General features: G+C 35.0%; 3 protein-coding genes across 3 annotated transcripts; 1 reads left to right on the forward strand and 2 right to left on the reverse strand.

Moving 5' to 3' along the window:
• Window positions 1-1,878: 1,878 nt before the first annotated feature.
• MONOS_7097 (uncharacterized protein) lies at window positions 1,879-2,946 on the reverse strand (the record flags this gene model as incomplete). The annotated part of the gene is made up of 1 exon (XM_067877396.1): window positions 1,879-2,946. One exon carries the CDS (start codon window positions 2,944-2,946, stop codon window positions 1,879-1,881), a length of 1,068 nt encoding a protein of 355 aa, XP_067726660.1.
• A 131-nt stretch (window positions 2,947-3,077) lies between these two features.
• MONOS_7098 (uncharacterized protein) lies at window positions 3,078-4,090 on the reverse strand (the record flags this gene model as incomplete). Its single annotated transcript, XM_067877397.1, has 2 exons — window positions 3,078-3,532; window positions 3,694-4,090. The coding sequence occupies 2 exons, from the start codon at window positions 4,088-4,090 to the stop codon at window positions 3,078-3,080; spliced, it is 852 nt and encodes a 283-aa protein (XP_067726661.1).
• A 2,995-nt stretch (window positions 4,091-7,085) lies between these two features.
• On the forward strand, window positions 7,086-11,191 carry MONOS_9903 (uncharacterized protein; the record flags this gene model as incomplete). The annotated part of the gene is made up of 3 exons (XM_067880444.1): window positions 7,086-7,251; window positions 7,355-7,585; window positions 7,635-11,191. The coding sequence occupies 3 exons, from the start codon at window positions 7,086-7,088 to the stop codon at window positions 11,189-11,191; spliced, it is 3,954 nt and encodes a 1,317-aa protein (XP_067726662.1).
• Between the last annotated feature and the right edge of the window lie 762 nt (window positions 11,192-11,953).

Here is an 11,953-nt window from a genome sequence, read left to right on the forward strand (position 1 = left end):
AATATTTCAAAATAGCATCATTAGAACTTAGAGAAAATTATTTTTAAAAACTTGGAGAAACTCAAAATCCTATTTCTCCGTGTTTAAAAAAATATATTTCTCTGAGAATAACTGAAGCTGTTTTTAAAGTCTTGTTTATCAATTGAGTTTGTATCTTTGAAATATGTTTTGAGGAAAATTGTCAGAATAATTTTTCTTGCAGTTATTGTGAAATCGATAATGTCCGGTTTTTTGTGCGATGTCAGGAATTTAATGTGATATATGTACATTTTATTCAGAAATAATTAATCATTGAATAATTTGAAATTGGGTGATTTTTTTTGATATCATAAAAAAAGATCAAAAATTGAAAAAATAAAATCTATAATGGTATTTATTGATCAAAAAGTTAAATTAATTTTTCATAACTGCAAAGCTTTTATTTCAATAATTTATATTTGTTTTATTTTTTCTCCCCAAAAAGACATACCTTTTTAATGTTTTTGGTGAAAAAGGATTTTATGATCAAGTTTTATAAAAATTAACTAAAACAAACGAATAAAACTTCAAAAGAAAAAAACTGCAAATTCATAATTGGCAAAATACAACATTGCAAAGAGAAAGTTTATAAGAAGAACAGAAAAAATAATAAGAAAACAAAATTATTGAAACTTATCGAACAATAATAGTTATTTTTCTATTTTTTCCCTTTCCTTTATAAGGCCAACAAATCTCCATTCATTTTATTTGATTCAGCAGCTTCATCAAACGTAAACAGATATAGTGGTGCATGGGATAAATCCAAGTTCAATATTTGGCTCCTCCTCATCAACCAGAATAAAATTCATTTCAGCAATGGAACCGATGCTGATGTCTGTGGAAGAGAAGGACAGATTTCATGTGCCACCATAGAATATACCCTCAACGGCTTCATTTCCCTCCTCCAAGACGCCTCTCTCACGCTCCTCACCTCAATATTTGTTACTCTTCAAACACTCACCTTCAGCGCGGTTGATATAAAAATCACAGGAAATGATAAACTTTCTAAATTCATCAGAATTTCTTCCATTTTCTCATTTTCACCATTTTCCATTTCACAGAAAAATACTTGATATTTCATCTTCTTTTCAATTGAAGTATATGTCACTTAATTATATCAAAATCCTTAACATCAGCAAGACAAAAATATTTCTTCCACATTTCTTCATCCAATTTTTTCTTTTCATCAACTACAAATTAAGCTCATGAAAAAAGATTCATTGTTGTTGTATCTTCAAAAAGAATATATTCATACATATCTAGTAATTTTCTTCAGATTAAATTTTCTTCACCTTTCCGATTTCAACTTGCTTGTATCCAATAAGCTCCAGAATCTCATATGACTTCCCTTCAAATATGATTTTTCCCAAAAATCGCTTTATCTCATTGTTTCATTTCCAACAATTTACTGTGACTTCGTAGCTGTGTAACCTGCCGAAGTCTATTTAGGAACCCAGCCATTCCAAACAAAAATAGCATCAACACCATTTCCTTTTCACTTCAAATGCTTCTGCATCCATATGAAAAAGTCAGAATAGATTTTCTTGCTGATTGCATGCCTCTGATCAGCTTTTCTATGCAAAAAACAGAATCGTTTCCGTTGATATATAATATTAGCTGATATTCATTCTTTGAATAAGTTTTTCTTTGTATCTTTCCAAATAGCAACGATAGATGATGTCTAGCACTGAATTCGATGATAGTTGAATGAAAAGGAAGCAGACGAAGAAAGAGCAGGCAGTGAAAGTGGAGAAAGTGAGCCAGGAGCAGCAGGATTAGAAATGGATGGATGAACAGCTTGAGACAAAAGGAAGGGAGAAGAAGAGATTCTGAGTAAAGGAGAAGATTGCTGTTGGACGTTCATAAACAAGGACGAATTGACAAGCGAAGAGGTGCAATGAGAAAGAGGATGCAGAGAAATATTTGTATTTGAACAAAATCAGCAGCTGAATCAAAAGGCGCAACCAAATTGAGGGCAGGGCATTTCAACATCAAATCCATCTCCATTGAATTCTGCGACGTGAAGAAAGATGCCAACTTTGAGAACGACAGTGAAGAAAACAGCTTCGACAACGCATCTCTTCTTCCGGGCACACTGCTCTGACTGAATGTTCTTATCCCTTTCTCATTCTGAAACAGCAGAGGTGATCCTTTCCCTGCTCCTTTCCTTCCCTTCCTGTGTGTCACTTCTGCTTCCTCTTTGTGTGTCCACCAGCCCCTCCACTTCATCCTCCTTCCTCTTCTCAGCTCCGCCCGGCTTTGCCACAGCCCACTCTTCAGCGCACTCATCAGATCCAACCGCGTTCTTGTCTGCCTCGCGTCGACTGCTGCATACACAGGCTCTTTTCGCATCTTCCACACAAATTGCCCATTTTCCTCGCTTTTGATACGCACATAACGGTATGGCACATCCAATTCATCGCTCAAATCATCAAAGTCAGAATTAGCTACATCATTCAGCATGCTGTCCAATTTCCGCTCTTTTGTTAAAATTGGCGTTTGGCTTTCTTTCGCCTCTTGTTGCGCCTCGCTTGCCATTTTGTTCTCCTTCTGGTTGGTTGGCGTGCCTGTCTCAAGGTGTGGTTGTGGTATTCCTTGGATGCTGCTAAACAGATTCTTGTCTTTTTCTTCTTTCTCAATTTTCCTGCGCTCCCGCTCTTCTTGCTCTTCTTTCTTCTTCCGTATTTCCTGCAGTTTTATCAACCGAAGCAGTTTTTCTCTCTGTTTGCGTCTCACCTCTATTCTCTCTTCTTCGTCACTGATGATGGAGCTGTTGTAAAGGCATTCACTTTCTTCTTTCTTCTTTGTTTCCTTCAAAGAATTTCTTCCAATCAATGATAAACTCTCGTTTTCTTCTGCTTTCACTTTATTTTCTTTTTCATCAACATAGCTATTTTCATCTTTTTCAGGCTTCAATGCCTTCCTCATCTTAATCAGTTCTCTTATTCTTCTTTCCTCTCTTCTCTCGTTCCTTGCTTCTCTTTTTCGCTCTCTTTCGCTCTATCTCTTTCTCCCTTCCTCTTCTTCAGATTCTCTGAATAACGCTCCATCATCCGAAATTATGCAAAAAACGTTAGCGCCTCAAACACATCTGGTGGGAGAACAAAATATTGTCTTTTCCTTCTTCTCCCGAATTGCTTCCTCATCCTCCTCATCTGCTGCTCTTCGCCTGTCAAAAAGCTGTTTTTAGAAAAGCGCAGCAACGAAGAAGAAGAAGAAGAAGAAGAAGAACGTGAGGCACCAGAAGCAGCAGCCACTTGTGCACAGCGGTTGAGATAGCATCTGCGGAGGAGAGGATGCATTGCTCTTATGCGGCGAGCCATAGCAATTTCAGAGCGATGAGGTGGTTTGGGGTGGAGAGAGAGGTCAGTTACTGCTAGAGAAGATGGAGAAGATGGAGAAGATGAAGAAGAGGAAGAAGAGGAAGAGGAAGATGAAGGAGAGGGAGAAGAAGATGGCTGACAAAGAGAAAGACAAGATTCATTTGGCAATGAAGAAGGAGATGTTCCTGTTCCTGTGCCAATGCCAGCAATTAATTGAGTAAAAAAGGTTTATGTTTAATCTTTATTGTTTTTTCTCAGTCTTTGTCTTCCACGCACATAAGATGGATTCAAATCGCATCTGACTGAAAAACAGACAATTTTCTGCTCGAAATGAGGCTGTTTGCAAGCGAACCGAATCTTCTTCGCAGAACGCCATCGCCATTGTTCAGTAATTGCTCAAAGAGAAAGTCGTCAATAAGATTGGTTGCATGGCCAGGAAAATCAAATGTGTTGATTGTGTTGGAAGATGAGTAGTTTTCGAGTGTCAATGGATTGACTCCACATTCATCGACAGCCTCGTCTGTGTCAGGATGCTCCACCCAATCACCCAACAGCTTAAAACCAGGAAATTTCTCTCGGTTCTCTTTCTCTTTTCCTTTCCCTTTCTCTCTCTCTTTCGGTCTCTCCTTCCACTTCTCCTTCTCTCTCTCTCTCTCTCTCTCTCTCATCGCTGTTATTCCTGTTATTCCCCTCACAACATTTCCTCTTTTTCCTTTTCCATCTTTCCCATCATTCCCATTCTCATACATTCCAGTGAAAATAGCCATCATCCTCTGCTCTTTGTTCGACATCTGTTTGTTTCTCTGCCCCCATCTCAATCTGTTCTGTCTCAATTGAAGTTTTCTTGTGCGAATGTTAGAAAATTCGTTGTCTTCATCAAAGAGAGGTGGAGGAGGAGGAGGGAAAACAGGTGAAGATGAATGAGAAAGAAGCTGTTGAGTGAGAAAAGAATGATGAAGGGAAGGGATGTGTGAGAGAGAAGAGAGAGAAGGGAAAGAAGGAGAAAGGGAAGAAAGGGAAGAGGTTAAAGAAGAAGTGGAGATGGAAGGAGTTGATAGAGAACGAATAACAGAAGAGAAAGAAGAAGGTTTGAGGGATGTTTTGAAGCGAAGTTGTGGTTGTTGATAAAGATGATGATGTTGATGATGACGAAAATGAGAATGAGAAGAAGAAGAAGAAGAATTATAAGAAGAAGAAGAAGGAACATATGATGTGTTCAATGAATAAATGCCTGTTGGATAGAGATGATGAACAGAGGCAGAAGAAGGTGAAAACAGCTGAGTGGCGAAATGGAAATTGAAAGAAGATGAAAGAGGAGAAAGAGAAGAGTATTGAAGAGCTAATGAAGAAGGAATAATGGAAGATCTGTTGGCCGAGAGAAGGCGGTGAATGAAAGGCGTATTGAATGAAAGAGAATGATTGGGAGGATGAAAAGGATGAGGAAGAGAAAGAGAAAAAAACAAGAAGAAATTGTATGATATGTTATTGATATATTTGATAAAGAAGAAAAAGAAGATGATGAATGAATGGCATGAAATGATTAATTGTTGGAAATAAAGAAGATGAGTGTCAATTTACATCAACTGAGAAATTCATTGAAATTCTCGTCTTCTGTTTCTTTTTCTTCTGCAGAGGAGAAACATCTGAATCCTTTTTCACTTTCAGCTCAATCTCTTTCTCTCTCTCCAACAAAAAATACGAAAGATTGAGTAATCTCTTTTTCATTCCATCTCTTCCACATTCAATTCCCCTTCTTTCACAAGAAATCTTCTTTCCTCAAAAATAATTCTTCGCCAAAGCACAATGCAAGCCATCTTCGATTTATCTTGAATTTCATCAATCTTCATTTCATTTTTCTTCCTTGCTTTTCTTCTTCAAAGCCATATAATTCTTCGCTCTTTCAACATCCTGAATAAAAAAATTATAATCACTTCAAAAAAAAATAATAATAACAGCAAACCTTCAGAACCTATTTTTAAGCCAATGTCTAAATTTTATCCTATTGGCAACTGTTTTCTTTATCAATTTCATTATTTCTTCCTTTTTCAAGTGTTTCATCATCTGATTCCCCAAACATCCTTTCCGTCAGTTGTTTTTCCATCAAATGCATCGATTTCTGGTCCTTCTGAAAAATGTGAAATTTATGCATTTTGCTCAATTTCATCTTTCTCATTGAAAAATATCCTTGTTTCTCGTCTGAAAATATCATCTCCAATTCCCTTCCCAATCCCTTCACCCTGGGCACTTTTCGTATGAATTCGCTGGCTCAACTCGATGGTCAGCCTGCACAATGAGATATCCCGCTTTCATTCATTTTCATTCTTTTTGACCTGCTGCCCCTAAAACAACACAAAAAGACATCAACAGGTTAATATTCATATATAGAAAAATAAATAAAAACCAAACTTCCTTCTCTGCCTTTTATTAGCAATTATTCTTTGGCATACCAATCATATAAATATTTTCATTAAAAACAAAAGAAAGAACAACTATTGATTGTCTATGAAAAAGATTTGTTTAAAAAACATGTGTTTTCCTCATATGATAACAAATAACAAACCTCGATGCAACGTCAATGTGAGAAAAATTGTTGAAAGAACATTTTGAAATAAAGTTATGGAATTTTTTCTCATTGAAAAAAGTTCTAAACACACATTTTTTTTAATCATTTTTAATGAATATTGTTATTTTGATAATTATGAAATGTTTGAACACAAATAGAATATAAGCATTTTCTCGTTCTTGAAAGAACAAAAAAGCGAAAAATTTTCATAGATTTTTGATCTGAAAATTTGAGATACATTTTTCGAAAAAGAGGTCACACCTTGGTACCCCTTTTTTTGACATGTTTCACGCACCTTCATAACAACAAATCGATTCGTGCAAAAAAAATGTCACCCAAGGTGTGACCCTCGTGGGATACCTTAAAAATATTTTTTCCTTATGATCATTTCCATAATGATTTGGATATGCGTGAAATTGTTTGACTTTTGTGTTATGAGACGATTATTTTCCATTTGTTATTTGCACAAAATTTTAACATTCTGACATTATTTTGTGAAATATTATGTTGTAAGTCTGCTTTTGTTGAAAGAAGTTATTTAACTTTTATTAGTGAAAGTTTTGTTAATGATTTATTTTTTTTTTCATTTTTTAAATCTTCAAATATTATAAAGAATAAATTATCTCGAGTAGTTTTCCGAAAGTTTATTAATAGAAGATAAAAATGTCTTATAGTTATTGTTCAAATAAAAAAAAATTCCTCATTTGATTTTGAACGAATAAACCAAAAAATTATATAATTTTTTAAAGGTTGTTTCTGTGAAAATAATATATTTTTTCAATAATTTCAAATATATTAAGCAGTCATCCAAACATATATTAACAATTTTATCCTTTGAATAAATGTGAAAAAATCAAAAAGTTTTTTAAAATTTTAATCTCAAATTAAATTTTTTTTCTTGAAAAAACATCTTTCATTTTGGAATCAAACAACACAATTTTTATAAAAAAAAAGAAAGAAAGAATAATTATATAATTTTGTTTATTATCAGATTTTTTGAAGTTATTTTTTTTTTATTTTTGTGACTTAATTTGTGAGCTTTTTGGATAACTGTTTGTCTTTTGACAAAATGATAATAGGAGAAAGTGAATAAATAAAAAAAAAAGATGGAGGATGACAAAGGAAATTTAAAAATTTTTTTCACATTAAAAATTCCATAATAAATTAATTATTTCACAAAAATGTCTTTTTCAAAACCTCAATCAACTCTTAATTCTCGATCCAAAACTCTTTGGAAAGAAATTGAACGCATAGGTGGAGATGACGTTGATTCATTGCTCGTCTATCTCTTTTACAACTACAGGCAATCATCTTCAGTAATTAATGATTTACTGAAGTCTTTGAATGGTTTGGTTTTTTATTTTTTGAATTTTTATATAGAAAATTTTCTGAACTGTCATCCTTGTCATTTTCTTATTTTTTTGTTTATTATTTATTTTTTTTCTAACAGAATATCACACAAAGCTGCTAGAAGACCTGTCTGTGGTGTACAACAACGCTCCGTTGCACACTCAGACAACAATGCTACAGGCGCTGTCTCGAAACACATCATTATCCGATTTACAGGACTATGGATATGATGTGACAGAAGGCAAATACATTTACGCGAAACAAACATTAAAGAAAAACCAAGGATTTATTATTCAGCCTCAAAAACCTCATCTTCCGTCTTGCAAAAGTGGTTTGTGTTTATTTATATTTTTTTATGTAATTTTCTCTGTTTATTTTAGGCTTAAATGAACAGGACTGGGAAAAGGGCAACAACTGGATGTTAGCCCATTCAACTGAAGCTTCCACTTCGCTTCAGTCAGCAAAGAAAAAGCAGCGAGCTGAGCCTGACTATGCGAGATATATTGATGAAGATGCCTGGGAAGAAGAAATAATTACAGAAAACTCTTCTTCAAAGAATAAACAATCTTCTTCTTCTTCAACATCATCTCAACAAAATAAAAAATCAAATTCCATTTCACATGAAAATTCTTCTTCTTCAAATTCTTCTCCAGCTCAAGCTGTTGATACCCCAATCAACACTCCAATAAGGAAAGAAAGGGGTTCGACAAAAAGAAAAACATATAAATCACATCAAAAACGTCACTCATCTCCTTCACCCATTCCAATTCACAAATTCTTCAAAACAAAACAATCGTCATCCACTTCCTCATCTTCCTCTTCTTCCTCATCTTCCTCATCTTCCTCATCTTCCTCATCTTCCTCATCTTCCTCATCTTCCTCATCTTCCTCATCTTCCTCATCTTCCTCATCTTCCTCATCTTCCTCATCTTCCTCATCTTCCTCATCTTCCTCATCTTCCTCATCTTCTTCATCTTCCTCATCTTCCTCATCTTCCTCATCTTCTTCATCTTCCTCATCTTCCTCATCTTCTTCATCTTTCAAAAAGCAACAAAAAGAAACAACAAACACTTCTTCCTTCAGCAACAATGATGTGTGGGTGAGTGATCAATTAGTTGAATATGCAACTTCACCAGCACTTCTTCCTCCTCAGGCTTTTCAAAATCTTCTGTCATCATTTTCAAAAGGCAGTTTCACTTCTTCTCAACATAATACACAAGCAGAAGATAGAGATGAAACACTTCATGATTATTCTCAGCAAATCATGTCAAACAGCAACACAATGGCTTCTCTTCCTGCAATTCAATCTCCTTCTTCATCTATCTTTTCAAAAATTGACAAAGATTCCAGTTCTTCATCAAAAACAGTTAAAGGCTTGCAAAATTTAGGAAATACTTGCTATCTGGCCTCTCTTCTTCAATGCTTATCTTCAATCATAACACACAAGCCATCTTTATTCAAAAAACAAACAGCAATGAAAAACACATCTTCGCGTGTTGTTAGTGTTTGCAAACAATTGGCTAAAGATGGAACGGCCGTGCGTTCGTGGGTCCCATCGTTAATCAACAAATGGGAAGAATATTGCAACTATGGTGTGAGACAGCAACAAAATGTGGCTGAGGCATTTGACAATCTTCTCCAACTTCTTCAAAAAGATGAGTTGATAAGCAAGGAAACCTTCAATCCAGTTATAATCACTCATTTCAAATGTCAAAAATGTCAAAAAGTTTCTAATCATTTTAATGAATCTTGCAACAATGTTATTATAAATTCATCCTCTCCTCAAAAAGGTCTATCTTCTCTCTTTTCAACTGACATATTGAACGGAAAAAATGCTATCTATTGCAACGACTGCAAAGAGAAATGCTGTGCTGCGAGATGGGAGGAAATGGCTGCATTTCCAGAGGTGCTGGCCCTCTGTCACGAATGCACTGACTCTGCTTGCTCTACTCCTTCAAAAACACTTTTGATTGAAACTGATCGTGTTCACCAGCGATCGTTTATCAAAGGGTTTTCAACAGAAAACGTTCAACATTCGCAAAAGAACAATAAGGAAATTATCATATATCATCTCGTTGGGCAAATTCTTTTCAAGCATTTTGATCAACAGAATGGACATTACATCGCTGTGATCAAAAGAAAGAGCGGAAACAACTGCATATGGAATATCTGTAACGACATTGATGTGACAGAACTGAACATCGTAAATTGGACAAAGGCATGGAAGGATCTTTATGATCAAGGTTTCACTCCTTCCCTTTCATTTTACACAAAAGAAAAAACAAAGCCAACACTGTCAACTTTTCAATTTGGTGGTTCATCTTCTTCTTTTGAACGATCAAATAATAACACATCAAATAACATATCATCATCATCATCATCATCATCATCATCATCATCATCATCATCATCATCATCATCATCATCATCATCATCATCATCATCATCATCATCATCATCATCATCATCATCATCATCATCATCATCATCATCATCATCATCATCATCATCATCATCATCATCATCATCATCATCATCATCATCATCATCATTAACAACAACAACAACAACATTCATCACACCACCTCCTCGAACAACTTCCATTCCACAACTATCATCATCAATCGCATCAAATTATGGATTGGAAGCACTGAAAGAAAAAAGAAAGAAAACGGGCATCTTTTCTCCGAATGAAAAGAGATTGATCTTCAAGCCCAAGACGAAATTATGGAGTGAGTTCACAGAAGAAACAAACATCAAAGTTTCTCTGTCGCATTTCTACAAACTCACAACCAACTTCTCGAAAGCGAAAAGGCGTACAGATCTCTGTGGAATGTGTGAGAAGTTGAGTTATCTCGAAAACAAACTCAAATCATCTCCAAACAAAAATGGACTTTCTTCTGTTGAGTTTCTAACACTCAAACTTCTTCGTCAACATCGTCTTGTTGCAGAAATGCAACGCAAACACTATCAATCAACTGTCGACAATTTGAAAGAGGGAGAAGCAGTCTTCGTCTTCGACTTCAAAGAGAAATGGAAACTCCCTATTAGAAAGAACCAACTTCAACAGGAATTCTTCAACTATCAACAAGTATCTCAATTCACTGTCATCTCTCTTCAAAAAATTAATAATCAACAAATAAAACGAACTTTCAACTTCTTCTCCGACTGCCTCTCAAATGATCACAGATTTGTTATTGAGTGTCTGGAATCTGTGATTAAAAGACACTTCTTCTCAGACACTCACACTTTTAAGTTCTTCTGCGATTCTGGTCCACACAACAGAAATCGCTTCCTTCTTCACTTCATCCTTTCAAAACAATCAAAACTTTTCAAAAAGAAAAATACTCAACTCAACTTCTTCGCTGAGCACCATGGAAAAAATATCTGTGATAGTGAATTTGGTGCACTTGTGAACACAATCAACAACAACCTATCAACTGAACACATCATTACACTTCATGGCTTAATCAACTTCTTCGACAACAATATGAACACTTCGACATCTGCTTCTTCGACATCACAACAAGACATTTTTGAATCATCCTCAACTAATTCTTCTCCATCAACATCAACTGTCAATGAATTTGTACATGAGAGGTACTTTGAAGAGTACGTACCATCTCAGCAAATTTCATGGCCATCTCTGTCAGTCCCTCACATGAAGGACTACTTGTATTTTGAGCGCAAGGGCTCATTTGTCTGCGCATCTGCTGTTGGATATCTTCCTCAACGCTCTCTGGTTGCACTCGAATCTTCGACAATGAAAGAAAAGGTTCAACGAACAAGAAAGTCATTTCACTCTGATATCACATCATCTAATTCTTCTCTTCTTTCTCAATCTTCTCAAGATCTTCTTTCAAGGAGATTTGAGCTTCTTCTTGACTCTTCTTCTTTTAATGAATCTCAAAATTGTATTAATGGTGTCCCTTATTAAGAAACTGGTTATTGTGCATGCTTAGCTGGCACTCTATCGGAAGGGTGCTGGACATGACTGTTCGTATTAGATATTGCAGCCTCCGGGCTGCTTTATCCGGACCTGGATACGACGAACAGCCTCCCAGGTGCACAATAGTTAGAATCCGATTGTTTTCTTTTGGTTATTGTCCCTGATATGTCCCTATAATTAAATTGGTTATTGTCCCGCTTATATATGTATTTATCGAGATTCATTAATAAAGAGAGTTATGAGGGAATTCATTGATCTTTGAGTGAGGTTTTTGGAAGAGAGAGTTGTTGAGAGTGTGAAGTGATGTTTTATCATTGTGTCTGTCTTTTTTCTTTGTTGAATTTGATCTTTTTGAGTCAAAGAGAGAGAAATATCAGAAAGGGGTGAGTGGATGGAAAACAAAAGAAAAACAGTCAAGTTTGTTTTTGGACTTGAAGTATTTGTAATCTTTTTTGTTTGGAATTGTCATTGATTTCATGAATTAGCTGTTATAGTACTGCTTTTTATTTGACCTTTCATTGTTCAGAATATTGGGCAATTTGATAATGATTAGTGAGAATTTCTTGAGAATGAAATAGAAAATAAATATGTTTGTGTTTGATTGAAAGAAAAAGATGTCTTTGTATTTAATTTTGTTTATCGTCAGATGTTGCAAAAAGTTATTTGGAATTGTTTTTTTATTTGTTTCAATAAGTTTAACTTAGTTTTTTAGTGTTTAAGTTTTTTGGTTTGTTTGTTGTTGTTTCAATG

The sequence above is a fragment of the Monocercomonoides exilis genome (genome assembly GCF_001643675.1).
Source record: "Monocercomonoides exilis strain PA203 chromosome Unknown scaffold25-1336746, whole genome shotgun sequence".
NCBI classification, from domain to species: Eukaryota; Preaxostyla; order Oxymonadida; family Polymastigidae; genus Monocercomonoides; species Monocercomonoides exilis.